This window comes from Pantherophis guttatus, chromosome 7 (genome assembly GCF_059756535.1).
Source record: "Pantherophis guttatus breed Tessera chromosome 7, ASM5975653v1, whole genome shotgun sequence".
In the NCBI taxonomy this organism is placed as follows: domain Eukaryota; kingdom Metazoa; phylum Chordata; class Lepidosauria; order Squamata; family Colubridae; genus Pantherophis; species Pantherophis guttatus.
The window spans coordinates 66,453,121-66,476,416 of record NC_142069.1 but is presented as its reverse complement, the minus strand read 5'-3'; the positions used below and the strand labels follow the sequence as shown (position 1 = coordinate 66,476,416).

Here is a 23,296-nt window from a genome sequence, read left to right as displayed (position 1 = left end):
AATGATCCCATCCTATGGGTATTTTGAAGGATCCTGAAGATGTAGCTCTTTATCCAGACTGTTGGTAAGGACAAGTGATGCCCCTTTTCTTCTTTTTTCCTATTTCTATCAGGATTTATTTTCTCCGCCATCTTTGTTTTATTTTGTATTGTATTGTTTTGTTTTGTGCTTCTTATATTTTGTCTTGTTTTGAAATATTTTTAATAATTTGTAAACCGATTACAGATGCTGACAGGCAACATGCAAATAACAACAACAACAACAATAATAATTGGCTGCAGCAAAATCTCACAGACTGATTATCTATAATGTCATGATTGAGTTGCCAAAATTATACATTGGAAGCTTTGCCAGACGTTTGGGTTTGAATGCAGCAAAAATTACTGGGAATACCAAATTGGCAAAGTTCTTGAAAACAAGCAAGTCAAGATCCTGTGGGACTTTCAGATCCAAACAGACAGACATCTGGCCCACAACATGCCTGACATCACCATTGTGGAAAAGAAAAAAGTCTGGTTCATTGATACTGCAATACCAAGTGATGCATGAATTGAAGACAAACAGCTAGACAAAAATAACAAAATATTGTGATTTGCAAATTGAAGTTGAGTGACTATGGAGGAAGAAATCAATGGTTGTACCAATTGTAATAGAAGCCCTTGGAGTAATACCCAAAAGGCTGCCTAGATACATGGAAATTTTGAACTTATTAGACCTGAATATCCTGAATAACTGCCTATATAGTCAAACATTACCTTAACAGCTCTTAAGTCCTTGATTAGGACTTGAACTGTTAAATTTTTACTAGTCCCAGACTGTGAATTGAATTGAAGATTAAATCTTAAATAATAATAATAATAATCCTATCTCAGATCCTTGGAAAGGACTTGACAAGTAGATAAAATGCATATGCAATCAAAACACCTGGTTAACTGTGTGACAAACCTTAACATGCCGTTAAGTCAGAGGTGACTTTAAGCAACCATAGAATTTCTTGAGAAGCATATGCTCGTATTACTACAAAACATTCATCTTTAAAATGGTAAACCCGTCCAGGTAAATATGGCTATAATGTGCTCTGTATCAGTGAACTGAAACATTAAATAAAATTTTCACTGATATCAATAATATTTGGCATATTATCTTAATTTTAAAAAGAAAAAAAACAAACCTTGGTAGATACAGTAAACAAGTAGAAGAATCATTCCTATCATTTTATCACTGAAGACTGCAATGCATAGATTGAGCTAGAAAGATACAACCTAGATCACTGAATGTATTTACTAAGAGCTTTACACATACTATGGGAGTACAGATTCTGACCAGCAAGTTTGGCTATGTTTTAATTTATGTGTTTGTTTCAATTCCAGAGGTGTTCAGAGACCATCTTCTGTCTTATTTTTTTATTATTATTTTGTTAGAGATAGATAATTTAGATTAGTGGGAGAGGACAACCTGAATATTGCTAGAGTGCAATTCCTATCTGTCATTTGCTATGTTGGTAGGAATTATGACATTTAAGATATTAGAAAGTGAACCGATTATTGCTGTCCCTAATCTAAACCATGTAAAACCAGAAAGGACAATTCCTGTGCATTCAATAATGGCAATTTGATTTTTTTGATTATGTCTGACAATTATATCCTTCTATACTGTGCCACTATAAAGAGACTGCAAGTTCTCTGTTTTCTAGAAAAATCATTTTTGTGCAGAAAATCTATTATCATATAATATCATCCCTCTGAAAGCTCTTGACCAAAACCCACATTCTCAGACTCTATGAAATGGTGCTATTCTTTTAGGATTTGAAAATATTCCTTTATTAGATAATTAATTTCATTCAATATATCTAGAAATTTCACTCCTGATTAACTGATTAGCTTCTTATAAGTACCCTCTATATCCGTGATGGCGAACCTATGGTACGCATGCCAGAGATGGCATGCAGAGCCCACTTTGTGGGCACATGTGCCATGGCCAGCTGCTCTTCTGGGTTCCGTCACACATATACGTGCCGGCCAGCTGGTCTGGCATGTATATGCACCGGCCAACTGTTCTCTTTTGGATTCCGATGCATGCATGCACGCCACCCAGCTGTCCAGAGCGTGACAGAATCCGGAAGAGCAGCTGGCCACTGTGCACATGCATACTGGCCAGCTGCTCTCTTCCAGGTTCTGGAGCTCTGGTGCATGCGCATGCGCGCGTAGTCACACACACACACTCCGGTTTCGGCACTCAGTGCTGAAAAGGTTAGCCATCTCTGCTCTATGTTCTCAAGCTTTAGTCTTTCTACCATTTCTCCAATAACATCAACATGCAGACAAAAAGATAGGCAAATTTTAATTTTATGTTAATGAATCAGTCATAAATGCTCCCTAACAACAACATATAATTCTGCAACATATAATTCTCAGTTTTATAGATATACTACTAATTACTTGCATTCACCCATTTTGGAAGAAAGCATGGAGACTCCAGTGCATTGATTAGGCTGAAACTTTGAGTAACACACACACACACACACTACAAAATAATGTCACTAAACATATTTTGGAAAATGTGAGCTGAAAAAAAAACCATTTTTTTCATAAAACACCAAAAAGAAAAGGCAAATGCAAAAGAAGTCTCTAAATATGATCCACTTGTTTTTATTTTACAAATTAAATTACCATATTCTTCCAGATTCTTTTTTTGTATGACACATTTCATTTTTGTGATTAAACCAATTAACTCATTGCCCTTATTCCATTTTGACTTCATCGTTCCTGTATGCAGATGACTGTAACTGCAAACTATGGCTTACTTTCTCCAATAACCTAATAAGTATTTAAGAAGACAAAAATGTATTCTTTTTAGCTATCTGAAGATGTGCTCCCTAGAGTTATTTCTCCCATTACATTTTTTGCATTTTTCTTTCTTTCCAGTTTTCCCAATTATTTACATATATCTTATATTACTGAATTTCACAGTTTTTTTTCACAGAATCATTGCATTCACAGCTTTTATAATAAATAGAATTCAATGTTTGAGCTATAGTATTTCTCTGTAGTCAAATTATTCTTAGTCAATTGCAAGAAACTTGTTTCTCAGAGTTCCCTACAGCATTGTAGGAAAACAGCTGTATTAGACTATGATAGCTAAAAATTAAGAGGAGTGTGGCAGCATCTTTTCAGACTATTTATTAAAGGCATAAGCTTTTGTGAACAATACCTCACTTCATCATGCATGCACATGGAGTGGCTAAACAGATGTAGGATTTAAATCAGGATGAGAAAGTGAATGAAAGATAACCACCCTATCTTCTTCTACTTTTTTCCTATTGCCTCGTCCTAATTTGAATCCTACATCAGTTTAGCCATTCCAAACATCTAATGAAGTGACCCTATGAGTCACAAAAGGCCCTACAGAGACCTTCTAATTTAGAGTATTGGTGACAGAAGGAAAGGGTCTTACTGTGCTGAGCTTCATATTGGGTACCATGGTGCTGTAATTGTTGGCTACGCCTGTAGCAGCCTTCACCTGCTTTCAGAGCCTGTTTAAACAGTTTTTCTGCTTCCACAATAGTTGTTGCTTCCTCTTCTGCCAAGAGAATGTAAGCAGTGGCACACCTGTCAATGAAATGACAAAGTAATCATCACAAAGAGTGTTAGAAAAATAAATTTGTTAGGATACAACAGGTGGGCAAGGGGATGCAAGGCATACCTAATTCTTTTAGGTAAAACGTATGCCTCAGTCCAGCAACTGGCTGCAGGCATGAAAAGTCTGTAACGTATTTTCAGACCTACCAAGCAACCTTATTCACTTCAACAGAGTACTACTGTGCATGTGCACAATTCTGCAAATTCAAAGCTATCTAATCCTGAAGCTATGGATCTGGGCAGTAAACTACCATTTAAAATTCAGCTTGTGATGGGTTAGAACTCTGCAAATACCAAATTCCATATATTTCAACTAGCAACATGATTAATTTTGTATCAGATCCATACTGTATACATCAATGACTGAATAAATAATATCCAAGGAACAACTAAGATAGAAAGCCCAATAGGCAAACAAAGACCTATGTAAATGGATATGGCAAAAAGGGTGAATGGGGCATTCAAGTACAGTAAGATTTATACATCATGTCTGAAATAAGTAGATGGCAATACATCGCAGAGATATCATCTCTTAAAAGCTCAGAAAATACATCAATCCATGTCTATCATGATTAGTATGAAAGAAATATTTCTCCTGCATCAACTCCAACTCATCCTTTTCTTAATTAAAAAAAGAAAAGAAAATATCATGCATATACAACTTTAGCTTCAACAAATGTAAAGGTATAGACTCCACATTCATTGCTCAAGTGCTAAGAGTACTATTTCACAGTTTTCTCAGTTTGTACACGACTTTCCCAATGACAAGAAACTGGCACAAGACTCCCCAAGTAAATAAGAAATTATAACAAAGCAAATAAAAAAAAAATCGAAGGACTTTTAGTACACTTACTCATTTAACTCTAAAGCTTCATGTGCTGCAGAAATTCTGGCCTGTGGATTTCTTTCTCTCCAAGCTTTTTGCATTACTATGAAATGAAACATTTTTTTAAAAAAATGCAGTAATTTGGAGGTCATGCTAGGCCAGGTGTGTCAAACTCAATTTCATTGGGGGCTGCATAAGAGGACCCCTGGGGGGCCGTGGCCAGGGGGCATGGCCAGCTTGACATACTCCTGTTGGGGGTGCCTGTGGTGGCCCGAGTACTTTGCCAGCGAAAACAGGCTCTCCTGAGTTCCGTTTTCACTGGCAGAGGTTTGCAGGAGGCTGTGGCAGCTGAAAATGGAGCTTGGGAGCCCGTTTTCACTGGCAGAGGCACTGCGGGACAGTCCTTCGCTGTTTCCAGGGTGGTCCCGCAGGCCAAATCTAAGTACCCTGCAGGCCGGATCCAGCCCCGGGTCTTGAGTTTGACACCCCTGTGCTAGGCTTATCTAGATTAACATATTAGCAGGACATTTCACCACACAATAATTCATTAAATCCAAAATTATAATCAGATACTGATAGTAGAAGAGATTCTCTTTCAATATGTTTCAACAAGAATAAACTTACAACTATTAGTTAAGGTTAGTAATGCATTATGTATAAATGTGCTAAGAATAGTTTACTCCAAAGCAGCTATCAAAACTATTAATGTAATTAAGTGGATTCTGAACAAACAATAAAATGCTGGTCCTTCGGTGCTTTAGCAACCACATAAGGCGTTTTTGATTATTCTGAAAAACAAAACAAAATCCTGCTCTCTTAAAAAAAAAAAGAGGAAGTTCCCAGAACCAATAATAATAACACAATACAACAATGAGTGCTATTTTACAGCAAAGTTTCAGGAGAAACAGCATTTGGAAAAGTAGATAGCCACATAATCCAAATTCCAATCACCATATCAGGAAATATGATATAAATATCACATTATATAAATTATTAAATGAAACACAAACATTGTTAAGAATCAAGATATCTGTGATTATCTTTTATCCCCAATGTCTTAAAGCAGACATTTTTTACAATTTGCTACAAATTCAAATAAGTTTAGTAAAATTCTTACTGGCATCTGCAGGCCTTAAATGGTCAGTATCACATGTGAAAAATGTTTGATGATCTTGTGCTGAAAGATTCATATCGTAATATGTCAATGGTTCTCTTCCAGTCACCCAGGTGTATCTGCAAATAGAGTTGTGTTTTGTGCATTCAGGACAGATGTGCAGGATGAGAAATTGTAGAAATAAACATCATACATTCATAATGTGGTGGTTTTCCTTATGCTTTCCTTTTTCTTTTAGGTAAAAGTGTATCCACGCACAACCTTCATCCTTTTTAATATAGTAACCTCTATCTATAAATCCAACCACGGCACTAAAAAATAATTTTGGAAAGAATTTTAATTGTTTTAAGTTGAGGAAAAATTGAGAAGTTATTAAAGTATTATCCCATGGTGATATAGTTGATATATACTGGCACATTTAATGAACTGAATTTAAAATAATCTTGAAGGCTGGTTTAATTGGTTTAAAATAGTCCTGGATGTACTGTATGCCAGTTCTATAATATCAGTTTTGATTATCTTAAGGAAGCTCCTCTATATATCATTGTATTATTTTCAGCTTCTTCCCTTTATCTTGAGGCTTTTGATTTGGGAGGAGATGGAGCCAAGGTGGCTCAGTGATTGAAATATTCAAGTTCAAATTCCAATTCCAATTCAATCACAAAGCTCATTGGGTGACTTTGAGCTTAGTCTGACCTAGTTTACAGAGTTGTTATAGTGAGGAGTAAAATGATAGTTAACTCTATGTGTATTGCATTGGTTGCTTAGGAAAAACTATAATATAAATGTAGAAAAATAGAATATTGTTGTTAGTGAGATTCTTAATCTAAATTAATAGAGGTACTAAAAGAAATTTACACATTAACACTGCTTGAATGAAATGGTAGTCTAATTCAGGCATTCATCATCCTTAAATTTAGAATTATCTGGAGGACAGCAAGACTAATCTCAATAGATTCGTGTACTTCAGCACTGTTATTCTTGATATGTTGAAGTAGAAATGCAGGGGAATGTGCCTTCTTGTCCTATATATTTTTTAAAACTTAAGACTAAACTATGCAGGGTACTTATCTATGCAGGGTGATGTCAAGTGTTGATCCACCAACATAAGGACAAAGTAAAAGAGACTGGATCCAAAGACCATTCATCCTTATTTGAACTATTTGCTAAACAGCTGAAAGAGGCACCTGACTTCTTGAAGTTTACAATGACAATGAGCTAATGCTTAAAATACTTTCTAAATAGGCTAGCATATGTAATCAGTGTTTAAAAATACTTTCCAAACATGCTAACATATTTGAATAATAAATCTACATAGCACTCACCGGTTATATTCAGCCCCTCTAAACAAATTTAGGGGATTTCGCCAGACTTTACATTCTGTCACAAAAACAAAAATGCCTCTAATTATAACTGAATGCTAATAATTATTTGGAAACAAATTATATTCTAATTAGTTATCCCAGGTGGTACAGCCGAAACACTTAAATAGACAACCAAATGGTAATAATATATTTATTATAGATTGGGCAATTTAGGAGCTGACAACACATTATATTTAATAAGAATTATAACGACTCCTTTGATTTCACGAATTATTGGTATATTCAGGAACAAATGAAGATGAATGCTATCCAATACTGCACAATTACTAGTACATCAAAATTCATTGAGTTAAAATAAACCCTTTCAATAAATATTTGCTTAAAAAGCAAACAGAATATGTTTCAGAATGATTCCCAAATTTTAGATGAGAATAAAAAGGAGATTTGTAAACAAAACAAACATTGCATAGATAATGTCCCTGGGTATGGCTAGAATAAAGTAATTGAATGAAAAGAACTGTCCTTTGAAAGCTGTTTTCAGTTACAACTTTTATATTGTAAATTAATTCATTCTAGATTAGCCATTTGCCAACTGTGATCTGTTGCCACAATTCATCCTGTGGGCATTAACACGAAGCAGCAAGTGGATTTGCATGTGAAGTTAAAAATTGTTGAGGTATTTTCTTTAGTCCCTGTGGGTCTACTTCAGCAAAGTTACACTAGCTAGTTTACAGTACAGATCAGTAGAATAATATAGTAGTCAGCTTTTTAAAATCTTCGTCTGCTGTTCCATAATAAATAAAATAAGATACCAGGTACTGATTATTTATTTATTTATTTATTTTGTATCTTCTTCCTCAACTATTTTCCCCACAAAAACCACCCTGTGTTGTGGTTTGGGCTGAGAGACAATGACTGGCCCAAATTCACCTAGACGGATTTCCTCACTAAGACAGGACTTGAACTCACAGTCTCTGGCTTTCTAGTTTGTATTTTAACCATTAGATCAAACTGACTCTATTAAATAATGTCAGATTGACAGGAAAATAGAGAAATAAAGGCAGTCCATACAATCTGAGAGTCAATTTGGAGATTCCAGTACTCCATTTATCAAAATGGTTCCCTAGTTTTGTTTTGTTCTGATACAGTGAACAATAAAGCTATGCAAGAATTTTAGTGGAAAATATAAAATAAAAATACTCCTTGGAATCAAGCTAGACTTCTAGGGAGTACAGAGACATATGGTTTACTTGGGAATAACTATGGCAGTGGTTTGCCATTTCCAAGATTAAAATAAATAAATAAAACAATTTAAAAAACTTTCTGACACAGTCTGCAACCCTGGGATTATCTTGTGATCTCTCATCAAGGCTGATTAGTATTTGCAGAAGTGAGCAAATCAGTTACCAGAAAAAACTAAGCTTTCCCAAATATATCAAACTTCATAAATGATTAAAAAAATAAGTGATTTGCCCAATCTGCAGAAATGACTTTTAATATAAAATAGTTATTAAAATTAATTATTCATAATTAGTACATTATTAAATTGTAATTATGATTAAATTATAATTATTTTACCTGAAACACTCTGTCTGTTGGAATCTGAATCCCCATTGCTTGTATTTGAGTTACTGGGAGAATTGTTGTCAACCCCACCCAGCAGAGGGCGTAAGTGACTCACAGAGACTTGTTCGATGAAGGACGTTCCATACTTCCGAAAATACCACCATTCAAATATCTAAATCAGATGGGAAAACATGTAATTATTTGGCTTTTTAAGCTACTTCTACTGCCACTCACATTTACAGAATATAAACTTAATACTGAAGCATATTTTGGGTAAAATTTATTTATTATTTATTATTTAAACTTGTATGCCGCCCTATTTCCGAAGGACTCAGGGCGGCTCACAACAATAAAAACAAGCAAAATCAATGTTAAAAATACCCAATAAGATTATAAAAAGACCATTAAAATCCCCTTTAAAACCCCTTCAGTCCAAACCAGCCAGACGAAAATAACCATGTTTTAAGGTCACGGTGGAAAGAGCGAAAGTTAGACACCATCCAGAGCTCCAGGGGGAGCTGATTCCACAGGGTAGGTGCGCCTACAGAGAAGGCCCGCTCCCTACGGGTCGCCAGCCAACATTGTTTGGCCGACGGCACCCCAAGGAGGTTCTCCCTGTGAGAACGCACTGGGCGATGGGGAGCTATCGCTGGCCGCAGATGGTCCACCAAATACCCTGGGCCTAAGCCATGTAGGGCTTTATAGGTAATTACCAGCACCTTGAATCTCACCCGGAGGGCAACCGGTAGCCAATGCAGGTCCCGCAGGAGAGGTGTAACATGAGAGTGTCGGGACATTCCCATTAGTACTTGCGCGGCCACATTCTGCACCAGCTGAAGCCTTCGAGTGGTCTTCAGGGGCAGCCCCATGTAGAGAGCATTGCAGTAGTAGATCCGGGAGGTGAAAAATATTTGTTATAATTTATACAATGCTATGTGGTATACTAGATTTCCTAAATAAAACAGGCAAAATAAATAATGGGTGGAAACATGACAAGGAATGTGGACAAATGAAATAACAGATACTCTAAAATTTGAATAGGAAGCACTCAAAGGGAATAGTGAATGATCACAAGAAAGATGTATCTTTTGGGTAGAATTTGAATTCAACACATGGGGAAGGAGACTAAAAAAGAAATCCAATGAGCTATGGATAATTGGGTAGTTCCCAAATAAGAAATTAACTTAAATGGCTATTTAATTTCTATAGTTCTGTGATTCATCCTGCTAATTTTACTTCATTTTATATTTCCACTTATACCAGGGAAAAGCTTCATTCATATAAACCTACAACAGTGACCCTACAAGTGAAAAGCAGCAAACACCACCAATATGAGATGTTCCACAGATAGGGAAGAAAAGGATTAAGTCAACTCTGAATGTATTGTATTTCAACTGTCAGGAAATCTATTTTACATCTCCCCACTGGAATGTAAGAAAATAGGCTTTCCCCTCTCCTATGCTGATGCAGTAGACATAGGGGAATTATTCTCACTCTCATACACTTATTACTGCACTATAAAAGCCCTTCAGGCAATGTGATGATTCTAGAGAGGAGACTTAGAGGTGGAGATATAATAATAAATATAAGATGACTATTAAGCAAATTCACAGAAGTTTCAATATATAATTTCCAAGAACTTGTACTCAATATGACAGGGATGAAAAGCCATTTTTCAATTAGTCTTAATAATTTCATAAAAGCTACCATTATTTAAAAGAACTGGTGCACTGATTTTTTTAAAGGCAACAATGCACCATTTATTTTTTAATAACATATTTGCAATAGGTAATATCAGTTTTTGTGAAGACCTATGGGTGCCGACCAGAAGCCGGCACACATACAGTAAAAACAAATCTTAGTTCACAGCTAAACTCAACCACTACATCGTGCCAAAAAGGAAGCCTACAGGAAAGGAGATAGAATGCTATACAATCAGGCCAGGAATGTATTAATAAGGAAGATCAGAGCAGCAAAAAGGGCTACTCTGAAAAACTGAGGAATCATCTCTCAACAAATGAATCAGCAAATGTGTGGAAAACACTTAAAAATATCACTGGCTATAGCAAACTTCCTTCCCATGCAGGGAAGGGCAGATGAGCTGAATGTGTTTTACTGTAGGTTTGAGTGGAAACCACTGTGGAAACTACTGCCATCCTCTCCATCTCAGATCAGTGGTGGGTTCCTCCCAGTTCGGCCCGGTTCGGCCGAGCCGGTAGCGGTGACGATATGACGTCACCGAACCGGTTGTGCCCCACCCCTGCGTTATTCTTACCTTTTATTTGGCCCCACCCCCAATCTATTGCTGCCTCCTGAGTCCCAACTGATGGGCTAGAAGGAAAAAAACTGTTTCTTGCTGCGGGGCTTCAAAGGGCCGCCCTACAGCTGATCAGTGGTAAAAGGCAGTTTGGTGGTAGACCGGTGCCTCCAAAAACAAATGAGTAGACCGGTGCCTGCAAAAATAAATGGGTAGACCAGTGCCTGCAAAAATACATGAGTAAACCGGTGCCTGCAAAAATAAATGGGTAGACCAGTGCCTGCAAAAATAAATGGGTAGACCAGTGCCTGCAAAATTACATGAGTAGACCAGTGCCTGCAAAAATTCATGAGTAGACTAGTGCCTGCAAAAATAAATGGGTAGACCGGTACAGCTCTGCAAGCAGTTAAAAGCCTGGTAGACCAGTACCTCTGCTAAATCCTAAAGAATTGTGACATGACCATCAAGACATGCCCACAAAATAAACCACGCCCACAGAACCGATAGTAAAAAAATTTAGAACCCACCCCTGTCTCAGATACACCAACAACAGCCAAATCTCCTACAACTGATTCCATTCCTCTGTCCCCCACCCCCACCCCAACCTCTGGTGATCACAGAAAAAGATGTGCAAGGTCTATTTCAGAGACATAAGCCTGGAAAAGCACTAGGCCCAGACAGGATAACTCCATCTTGCTTGAAAGTCTGTAAAGACAAACTGGCCTCCATCTTTATCAGCATTTTAATAAATCACTAGAGATGTGCTATGTTCCTTCTTGCTTCAAACGCTCTACTATCATGCCAGTGCTTTAAAAAAATCTCCATCAAGGAGCTGAACGACTGCAGACCAGTTGTTCTGACATCCGTAGTTATGAAAATCTTTGAAAGGTTAGTGCTGGCCCACCTGAAAACCATCATGGATCCGCAGTGACACATCTTGAATTTCCCTACCGAGCAAATAGATTGGCAGATGATGCTGTTAATATGGCTCTGCACTACATTCTACAACATCTTGAATCTCCAAGGACCTATGCAAGGGTCCTTTTTGTAGACTTCAGTTCAGCATTCAATACCATCATTCCAAATATTCTTCTCCCTAAACTGAGCCTTACCACACCTGTAAGTGTATCATAAACTTTCTAACAGATAGGAAGCAGAAGGTGAAGCTAGGCAAAGTCACATCAGATACCTGTACAATGAGCACAGGTGCCTCCCAGGGCTGTGTGCTCTTTCCATTACTCTTTTCTCTATATATCAACCACTGCATCTCAAACGATCCCTCTGTTAAAGTACTGAAGTTTGCAGATGATACAACAGTCATTGGTCTCCTTCAAGATAACAATGAATTTGCATATAGACGGAAGTTGGGTTAGGACCCACAACTGGCCCTGTGGTGTGGCTGGAACAATCTTGAACTGAACACATTCAAAACTGTAGAGATGAAGGTAGATTTTAGGAGAAGTCCTCCTAAATCCTCCTCCACTATTTCTTACAATAATAGATAACACAGTATCAACAGTAGAGACCTTCAGGTTTCTGGGTTCTTTATTATCTCAAGGCTCAAAATGGACATCTATCATCAAAAACATCACCAAAAAAGCACAACAAAGAATGTCCCTCCTGCCCCAACTCAGAAAGCTCAGGCTGCCCAAGGAGCTACTGATAAAGTTCTACAGAGGAATTATTGCATCTGTCATTTGTTGCAACCAGCCTGTCTTCCACTGAGGACCTGTACAGTGCAGAAGCTAGAAAGAGGGCAGGGAAAATATCTACAGAATCCTTACATCCTGGACACAAACTGTTTCAACTTCTTCCCTCAAGACAACACTATTGGGCATTGCACACCAAAACAACTAGAAACAAGGACAGTTTTTCCCCATGCCATCAGTGCTAAACAACTAATTTTCACAACACTGTCTTATGTCTAATGCTCTAGGTCCTAGGATGTCAAACCATGTAGTAGGACTGTATTACTATTACCCTTCTCATCTTTCATATTACCTATTCCTTTAGCGTCTTATGACTATCACTTTGTTGTTTGTATCATATGATTTATTTAATATTCTATTATGATTTATGTTGATTGCTTATTTAGAATAGAATAAAATAACAGAGTTGGAAGGGACCTTGGAGGTCTTCTAATCCAACCCCCTGCCCAGGCAGGAAACCCTACACCACTTCAGACAAATGGTTATCCAATATCTTCTTAAAAATTTCCAGTGTTGGAGCATTCACAACTTCTGGAGGCAAGTTGTTCCACTGATTAATTGTTCTAACTGTCAGGAAATTTCTCCTTAATTCTAAGTTGCTTCTCTCCTTGATTAGTTTCCACCCATTGCTTCTTGGAGAATAGCTTGACTCCCCCTTCTTTGTGCAGCCCCTGAGATATTGGAACACTGCTCATGTCTCGCCAAGTCCTTCTTTTCCTTAAACTAGACATACCCAGTACCTGCAACTGTTTTTCATATGTTTTAGCCTCTAGTCCCCTAATCATCTTTGTTGCTCTTCTCTGCACTCTTTCTAAAGTCTCAACATCTTTTTTACATCGTGGTGAAGTCGTATTAACACTCACGTGATCTTGATTCTATCCGTTTCTTTATGCAGCCCAGAACTGTGTTTGTTTTTTTATTTAGTACCCTATGACTATCACTGAGAATTTATGTTATGATTTATGATGATTGTATTTATGATTATGATCATGATTTATCACTTGTTGCTTGCATGTACAATGAGAGCTTATGCACTAGAGACAAATTCCTTGTGTGTCTAATCACACTTGGCCAATAAAGAATTCTAAATTCTAAATGGGGAAGTAATGGAATTAACCACCTGCATTCTTGCAGTAACAACAGTTACCACAATGATGGACCCAGAAGAAAAAGATCAATAAAAATACAAAAAAAAGAATACGACTGATCCCTCCTGTTGTTTCCCCCTTACTCTTTCACTGCAGCAATACCCCTTAAAACAAAATTACATTTTATCTATACTTGGCAAGATACACTCACTTATTCCTTTGCTGTTATTTATAAGGTTAAAATTTGTATCTAAAGACAAAATATAAATTCTGAAAATTAATGTTTCATTGTTGTAATTATTGCTTTTTCTCTCTCTCCTACAAAACTCAAATCATTCTGAAAACTTTCATGTGTGTTTTATTTTCATCTCTGATCATATATCCTGAGATAAAATTAGTTCATGGAATACCCAAGATACACTCATTAGGAAAGTAATGATTCCCTTATTGCTTAGAAACAACAACATCTCTGAACCTCTTTGGCAGACATGGTTATTCTTCGGAGAGCTGTTTCCTGAATGAGCTCTAAGTATCTTGAGGGACTAAACAGATCTTGCAGACATAGACAAAACAGCTGTGTATGATATATCCTCTGGGTATATGTCTTTTCTTTCTGTTATGTTAATGGTGAGTTTGAAATATTTTGCTGGTTTTAGTGTGGACTTTTCTGGCTAACTAAAAAATAAGTTAATTATTTAAGGGAAAGAAACCCCTTTCTGGAAAAAAATTCATCAAGAAGTCAAATTAGAAAGTCAATCCATAGGTTTAATTCAGAAAGTAGCCTATCTCAAGAATTATTTTGATATTCTGGATTTACCCAAACTTCTTTTTCCTAAGACTGTTTTAAAAGGATAAAAACTATGGAGAAACAAATTTCACTGACATTAAATGCACTCTGTTTCTGGACTGGTCATAATCTCAAAAAGTTGGAACTCTGGACATATTCTAACCTTTTGTGTTATCACAGATCTAGACCAAGATTATAAGGTTAGGAAAAATTGTCAGAACAAGGTCAAATTACATAGTTGACTAAGCTTCTGAGTAACATAAACATTCTTTTATGCTGCCAGATGCCCCTCCTGACCGCACTTGACCGCACAAGCAGTTGATTGTGGCTATGGGTTCTCTAGGTCTGGAAGGCATTCATCATGAACTTCATGGATTGCTCCATCATCAGGTTAGCATGGTCGGGTTCTCTGCCTGCCTCCTCGTCATCCTTGAGCTCTTCCAGCTCCATTTGCCCTTCCCATCGACAGCTCCACGGCTACAGTGGATGAGAGTGGCCCTTGGCCCTTCCTTCCAAGTCGCCTATGGATCATCTTGGTCTCGACAAGTCACCTAGGTCCCCAGCCTCTTCTGCCTACTCGGAGAGATCCAATTCCCAGCATGAAGCTTCCCTCCAGCTTTAAGCTTTTTCCTGGTTGCTGTCTTGAGCCGATATTGTGTGCACGGTCCCCACGGTGGAGTTGTAGGTCTCTCAGAGTTGACCACTGTTGCAGATTTCACCTAATGTCTGACCTGCCCCAAGTATGCCCTCAGGAAAGCAAGGTTCTTGAATCCACTGGGTTGAATCAAAGTAACTTTTACTAAGAGAAACTGGATGCAGTAAAGTCAAGTTGAAGTTGAAGGTCCTGCTCAAAGTGTAAAGCAAATATTTTGGTTTCCCAATCCCAACCCCTCCTAACCAGTCCTTCAGCAGCCATGTGATGCTGAGAAGATGTTTTGACAATGTTAAGGTGCTAGGCAGACCAGTTCACACTCAGGGCGCAATGGCCTTGGAAACCAGCTGGGAATTCCCTCCCTAATTCGTCAAGTGAACAGCAGAAGCAAAAAAATCCCAAGTATGCCACCCCCTCCCTCCTCAGCACAATGGCAAGACACCAGAGTACAATGGTGGACCTGACAAAATTATGTGGTAATTAAACAAACTTGGCTTCCTCCATTGACTTTGCTTATTGGAAGTCAGCTGGGAAGGTTACAAATCAATATTATTTTACTTGAACTGAATTACATAATAGAACTAGTTTGATTGAGATTTCCAAACAGATTCATAAAATCATTTCTATGCAGGTGCAGAAGGGCATAATTGATTTGCAGCACCCAATTTTTTAACATTGAAATGTCCCTTTTTATTTGGAAAGTAAATTAAATTGCATTTTAGTCAAACCTTCAAACTGAGGGTTTGCACAGTCCTATAAAATATTAAGGTTTTATATAAGTTCGAGAAAGAAATATTTAAAAAAAACTGCAGAATATGTCACACTTTCCTCTGTGATAGCAAAGAAAATTAAAGGACTAAAATACCCTGGCAATTATCAATATTTCTTAAATAATTATTATGTACTATTTATTAAAGGAGAACATCGTCAAGTGATTTTTTTTGTGGAAAAAGAAATGGACCTGTTTAGACTGAGTAGGGCTTGAGAATATATACCATGAAAAGACAGTATGCTTTTAGTTACTTTATTGCTATTATAATGTTTAGGCAAAATAAAGTTTTCTAAGTTTATTATACCAAATTAGATAGCCATTTCTGGTACTAAGCTAATAAATGTAAGCTGCAGGCCAAACAACAAATTAACTTAGGAAGTTTAGCACAATGCATTCAGATTGATCTATGCAAATAAATAACAAATGGCACAAATGGGATAATATAATCATAGATTTCCTGAAATTTTGCACAGAAAAAAATTCCTCTGTAAAAATAAGTTGCCTAAAACTAAGAAGACCTCACTTTTAAGATGATGCATTTAGGATTATGCTATAATAAATGATTATCTGTATTCATGCATTTTAAAAGAATTCTAAACTCTGATTTGCGGTTTTCAATAGAAAATGCCTAAGACAAATTTAATCATAAACCAGAATTTTAGGAAGATATATGTAAATGTGTATTTAATCTTAACAATTATTGATGTCATAAATGTATAAATTGTAAACATTTTGAAAACTGTTACAGTAATTTAGCAATGCCCAAGCAAAGCAGCAATAAGGCACTTTTGTTCAAATGGAAGCCTGAGACTTATATTCTTCTGAAAAGATATGCAATAACTTTCTTTCAACTTTCAAATGACTGTTTTTCCCAGGTTTCTTCCTCCTCTAGGTTTTGAGCAGTAATCAGCTGATCTTATCTCTCTGAATGAAAAACAGTTGCTGTTTTTCTTTGTCACACAGTTGGACTACAGAATGTATATTAAGTATCATGCAAACATCTAATAAATTAAACCATGCTGTATTTATCTTTAATGTGCCATTAGTCTTTGTTTTGTGTGTGTGTGTGTGTGTGTGTGTGTGTGCGCGCGCGTGTGTCTGTGTCTGTGTCTGTGTCTGTGTCTAGTTTCATGGCCAGAAATTTGAACTAATACATAGAGTGTACTTTGAACAAATTGATTTCCTTTTGTGCTAATTGACAAATGTATGATTTCTCTAGTACGTACTGTAGTTGGCTCCACAGAACAAGACTTAATGTTCAGATTAATTAGTGACTAATATGAATTGTACACGGTACATAGATATAGAAAATTGAAGGAAAAAAGACAAAAAACATGTAGCTGAAAAAATCTAATGTATTATAGAAGATTATAAAATATTTTAAAAATAGATCTAGTACTTACCAAAATAAGCCCTGAGATTAATGAAGAAGTGCCTGTCAAGGCAACGTAGAATTTGGGTGTTAACGTGTTCAAAAACATACTCACTGAAAGAGAAAGACAAAAAAAATATCACCAATGATTTGCCTGGGTTTCCCTTTACTGCAATCTGAAATAAAAATGTGAATATACACACATCGTATGCAGAAAGAATAATTGCAACCAGCCTGCTTTCCAACCTATATAGTGCACAAGTCAGAAGGAGGACTGAGAAAATACCTACAGACCCCACATATCCTAGACATAAATTGTTTCAATTCCTCTCCTTGGGACGCCGGTACAGGGCATAGCATGGCAAAACAACTAGATACAAAGACAGTTTTTCCCCCCCTCATGCCATCACTTTGCTGAACACCTAATTCCCTGTCTTGTATCTAAGAATATTTACCTGTGTAGTATTACTATTATCCTTCTCATTTTTTCTACTGCCTTCTCCTATTAGTATCTTATAATTATAAGATTCTTGTTTATATGTACACTTTTTGTTTGTATGTACATGTTGTTTGTATGCACACCGATTATATTACCTTGTGTTGTTTTTTGTTTTGTTTTGTTTTTAATTTTGATTTATATGCCGCCCTTCTCCGGAGACTCAGGGCGGCATACAATGCTTTAAGCCAGTGTTTCTCAACCTTGGTAGCTTGAAAATGGGTGGACTTCAACTCCCAGAATCCCCCAGCCAGAAGTGCTGGCTGGGGGATTCTGGGAGTTGAAGTCCACCTATCTTCAAGCTTCCAAGGTTGAGAAACACTGCTTTAAGCCTTCATACTTTTGTATATTTATACAAAGTCAGCTTATTGCCCCCACAAGCTGGGTCCTCATTTCACCTATCTTAGAAAGGATGGAAGGCTGAGTCAACCCTGAGCCTTGGAGAGATTCGAACCAGCAGTAAATTGCAGGCAGCTGTGTTAATAACAGGGTGTGTAGACCACTGTACTACCAAGGCTCTTATTTTGTTTGTTTGTATGTACACTGAGAGCTTATGCACTGGAGACAAATTCCTTGTGTGCCCCATCATACTTGGCCAATAAAGATTCTATATGTATATTAAAAATAATGTTATCTTTAATTCTTCTCCACAATGGCTTGTCTCACTGAGAAAAAAAGCTTCTCTCCCTTATTTTTTATTAGCAACTTCCTGCTCTATTTCATTACCCCCATTCCTCACTACAAGTAATTAATGTAATTACAAAGAAATGGCAGTGTTGTGTACCTATTATGGTATTGACCTATTGAACTTCAAATCTATCCTCAACCACAAAAACTCTTTGGGTGACTTTGGGCCAGCTGGTCACTCTCTCAGTCCAACCTATCTCCCAGAGTTATTTTGCGGATAAAATGAAGGGAGCTCCCCATGGAAACAACACTGAACTCCTGGAACAACAACAGTATATAAACAAAATAAAACAAACATTTGAATCAACATTAGACATCTGTCAACTTCTGGGAAACTTTAAGATCATCTTCAAGTTGAATTCAGTAACAATACACTAATTTCTTTACATTCAGTTAATCAAGAAGCAAATTGGTGCTGAGATTTAGCATATTCTTCAGCTACAGAGATCTGACTAACTGTCACAATATACAAATATTGTGTATTTGTCACAATATACAAACATATCAATTAAAAGAAGGGTCTAAATTACTAAAAACAGTGATGCTTGTCCCAGGACCAGACACAGAGATTAATGACCCAAGTAGACTGCTGCACCTGGGATGGAAATAAATGTGTCATGCTAGGGATGTCACTTAATATATTGCACAACCAACATATTATAATTTGCCCAATGTTATATTGCTTATAGGCAATCAAGAAATAGAATCCATATACAGCATGGGTGTCAAACTTGATCGCATAACATGACATATTGTGATGTATCGTGCTGTTTCTTGCCTTTGCGGAGGCAGGGTGGGCATGGCCTGCAGGTGACCTGCAGGTGACCCACGAGCCGCTAGTTTGACAGACCTGATGTACAGCTTTGTTAAAGATTTAACAGTTGTTCCACAGCAGGTTTGAAGAAATGGCGGCCTGCGGGTCGAGAGAGACTAAATAATAGAAAGTCAATATCTACATATATTTTCTTATTGATCTTTTATTTAGGCACAAAAGAAAAAAGGGGAAGATGTGTGGAACAGGTAAACTCCACTCATTAATTTCATTTCATAGCATTTTTTTCAAAAATAGTTTTAAAAATCAATTTATTTTAACTTCAGCCATTGTAATGTTTTTGTTGAAACTGACTGATTTGTATAGACAATAGAAAGTAGGAGTTGCAAAGGCATAGCAATATAAAACCACTCTATTTCTATTTCTTTTATTCAGATACTCTCATTTTACTTTTTCACCATAACTATGAATAACCATTCATAGTTATGGTGAACATTAACTATGAATAACCATTCATAGTTATTGAACAAGGCAGTTGTTTAACAAGGACTACTACGTAGTCCTCCATTTGTCTAGGCAGGTCCTAGGCAGGTGACATGTCTCAGAAAACTGACCAATCTGTGACAAATCTGTCTGTCAGAAAGCTTACCCAAACAGAAAATAATTTTTTGACCAAATGACCAAATTTTGCAGTAACATCAAAACAGCTGGGCTCCCCAAAATCCACAAAGAGGGAACTCCACTCAGACTAATTGTCAGCAGCATCAACTCTGTCACCTACAACATTGTAAAACATCTAACCACCTTATTAGCTCCTCTAGTTGGTAACACCACTCATCACATCAACAATTCACAGGACTTCGTTAGCAAGGTTTGGAAATTAAAACTGGATCATGGTTTCCTATGATGTGACTTCTCTCTTCACCTGCATTCCAAAAATCAAAGCTGTCATGGTAGTGAAAAAACAACTGCTAAAAGACAGCACCTTAGGTGACAGAACCAACCTCAGCCCAGACCACATATGTGCCATGATGGACCTCTGCTTGACCACTACCTATTTTAAATACAATGAAGATTTCTACAATCAAAAACACGGCTGTGCTGACTTCCAGTTTGGCATCGCGGCGAGACAGTCGAAGAATTAGCGGGCTCCGATGAGCTCCGCGAAAACCCCGGCTGACGAACCGCTGCCGAGGAGTCTGCAGACCAGAACCATCCTGCAGGGATGGGGAAGAAAGAGAGGCACCTCAGACGACCAAGAGGAACAGGCAAGTTCCTCGAAGGTCAGAGGGAAATCTCTGTGACTCGGCGGCGGGGGATGGCAGCCATGGCGGTTGCCACGAAGCTGGGACAACTGGACTAAGTATAGAGCTGGAAAGAGGAGAGGAACGGAATGGAGTTTTTTGAAGCCGGGTGAGTGACAGTCAACCCAGGCATGAAACAACAACAAGGAAACATCTTTCAATTATAAGACCCCTAATGATAAATAGCAGCTAAGGGGGCAAAGAAGACTTTGAAACGTAACTTTAAAGAGGCAACAACCTGATAGGAAATTGATTTTTGAATAAACTATTTGGAAACCTTAAACAATTAGATAATGGTCAAAGGATTGGAAAGAAATGAAGAGATTTTTTTTCTTTCTTTTTAAATTTTAAGAAAAACAAAGAGAATGGATAATAAGCTTTAAAAAAAAGAAGTGACGTATAAATAAAAGGAAAAAAGGGAGAAAAAAGAAGTGAAAAGAGCTATTTAAATTTGGACTGGACTTTAAATATGATTTGGTAGTTTTAAACCTAAAAGAAAAAGAGAAGCTAAATAAGATTGTTATGTAATTGAAACAAAATGGATACTTTTTAAACAACTGGAAATTGTGGATTGCAGAGAGACCATCTGGAGTAAAAAGGAATATTGCAATTTGGTTTTTGTTATGGAAAATATGGACTTCACAGATAACATCCATGAGAACTTATGGGGGAGGATTTTCTTATCTACAAGCGGCTTGACTTTGGGAGAAAAAAAATAAAAAGAAAGTATTGTAATGGAACTCTTATAATTGGAATAATATTAACTTAAAAAAGAAAATGGCGCAGGAATTAGAGAAGGAACAAATTGATCTATTTGACTTGGACAATGGAAATAAGAGAAATAATTATAATATTGCATAGAGGACAAAAATTCGAGGATACAGAAGTTGAAATGTATACATTTCATGTATACATACAGAAGTTGGAGTATACATAAGTGGACAAGAAAATGAAGAAGGAGGAATAAGATATAGAGGTGGAGAATAAAGAAGATAAAGACAATGTGTTTAAATATGAATAGAGTAATTGATTATGTGAATAGTAATAATAAAAAGGAGGTCTCTAGAGATTATATTGAGATTATAACAACATAATGATGATTACACTGGGATTAACAGTGAATGATAAAAGAATAAAAGTTTGGAAGATATTAAGGAAAATAAAAATGTTCAGGACTTGGATTTATAAAATGACTATATTGAGATTAATAAATGTGAGAAGAAATATGTTACAGATACTTAGAAATGAAATATGGATTGAAGTTAAAACATATAAGAAATAGACTATGTTAAAAGAAAATATATTAATTGATATAATGAATCAATTTTTTATTAAGATATTACAAGGTATTACTTGAGAAAATTGATGGGTATAATAACTATATAATAACAATTTTAACAATTTGAATACTCTTAATGTATTTATTCAAGTAAAAGATGATTATGCTGGGATTAACAGTAACAATTTTAACAATTTGAATACTCTTAATGTATTTATTCAAGTAAAAGATGATTATGCTGGGATTAACAGTAGAATGATAAAAGAAGGTTTCTAGAGATTATACTGAGATTAACAGTGAAAAAAAGATGATTATACTGGGATTAACAATGGAAAAAACAAAGATGATTACACTGGGAATAGCAGTGGAATAAAGATTACACTGGGATTAACAGTGGAAAAGATAAAGATGATTACACTGGGAATAGCAGTGGAATGATAAAAGAAAAGGTTAAATTAGACCAAGTAAAAAGAAAATATAATAATGGACATAATGAATCAATTTTTATTAAGATGTTGGATGGTATATTTGAGAAAACTGATAGCCATAATAATTGGGATATTGTTTAAATATGTATAACATATGTTATACATAATGTACTAAGTTGAACATTTTTTACTTAAGCAAAAAGAAAAGAAAAATTGAAACAATGTATGATTATGATTTACAAACAAAAATTACTTAATTGGTGTTTATAAGATTTAAATTTGATAAAGTTATACTGGAATAAAGATTTAATGAGAACTATATGAAGTAATAAATAAATGTAAGGAAGTTTTAGAAATGGAAATAATTTTGACATGTATAAACATGTTTGAACTGTATTGTTAACAGTGAGGATTTAGGGTAAGAATTGTGAAATGTAGTATGGGGTATTAATTGTTAAGATTTAAGGTGGGTTAATAGAAGGGTAGTTGTTTTTTGATTAAGTAAATATGAGTAAATTTTTTCTAAGATGGTATTAGTTGGAATATGTGATTTAAGACTAAGAAATAAGTGATATGACAAAATAGAATATATAAAATTTGGTTAAAGATGACAAAAAATTGAACAAATTTATGACCGGATCAAAGCTCTGTTCTGAAAAGATGTAATTTGTGTGTTTGAAAAAAAATAAAAAAAACTTTTTGCAAAAAAAACCACAAAACAACAACATGGCTACGCTATGGGTTCACCTGTGTCCCCCATTGTGGCCAATCTGTATATGGAAGTGGTAGAAACCAAAGCTCCAGACTCCTTCACAGGAATTCTACCCACTCACTGGTATAAGTATGTGGACCAGGAGTGAAATACTCCCGGTTCGGACCAGATCGCCTGATCCGGTAGAGATGGAGGTGGGTGGTTCGGAGAACCGGTAGCAAAAATCCCTGGCCCCCCCATGCCCAGCTGAGCCGCACAATCATCAGAGGCTTTTTTTTTTACTTTTAAAAGCATTTTTTCTACAACCTCTTCAGCTGAAAAAATGCTTTTAAAAGTAAAAAAAAAGGCTCTGATGATTGCGCAGCTCAGCTGGGATCGTCAAAGGCTTTTAAAAGAAAAAAACCCTTTTTTTCTTTTAAATGCCTCTGACGATCCAAGATGAGTTGCCTGATCGGCAGAGGCTTTTTTTCTTTTAAATGCCTCTGACGATCAGGCAACTCAGCTTGGATCGT

At 36.4% G+C, this 23,296-nt stretch overlaps 1 protein-coding gene across 3 annotated transcripts in view; it reads right to left on the bottom strand.

Moving 5' to 3' along the window:
- ST7 (suppression of tumorigenicity 7) overlaps positions 1–23,296 on the bottom strand; it is a 152,891-nt gene that overhangs the window by 31,000 nt on the left and 98,595 nt on the right. For all 3 annotated transcript variants that reach the window (XM_034431032.3, XM_034431031.3, XM_034431033.3), the window contains exons 2-7: positions 17,138–17,220; positions 8,482–8,641; positions 6,904–6,958; positions 5,582–5,697; positions 4,492–4,567; positions 3,454–3,608 (exon numbers count right to left, since the gene is read on the bottom strand). In XM_034431032.3, coding sequence (XP_034286923.1) covers positions 3,454–3,608; positions 4,492–4,567; positions 5,582–5,697; positions 6,904–6,958; positions 8,482–8,641; positions 17,138–17,220 — 645 coding nt within the window. The remainder of the gene's footprint in view (positions 1–3,453; positions 3,609–4,491; positions 4,568–5,581; positions 5,698–6,903; positions 6,959–8,481; positions 8,642–17,137; positions 17,221–23,296) is intronic.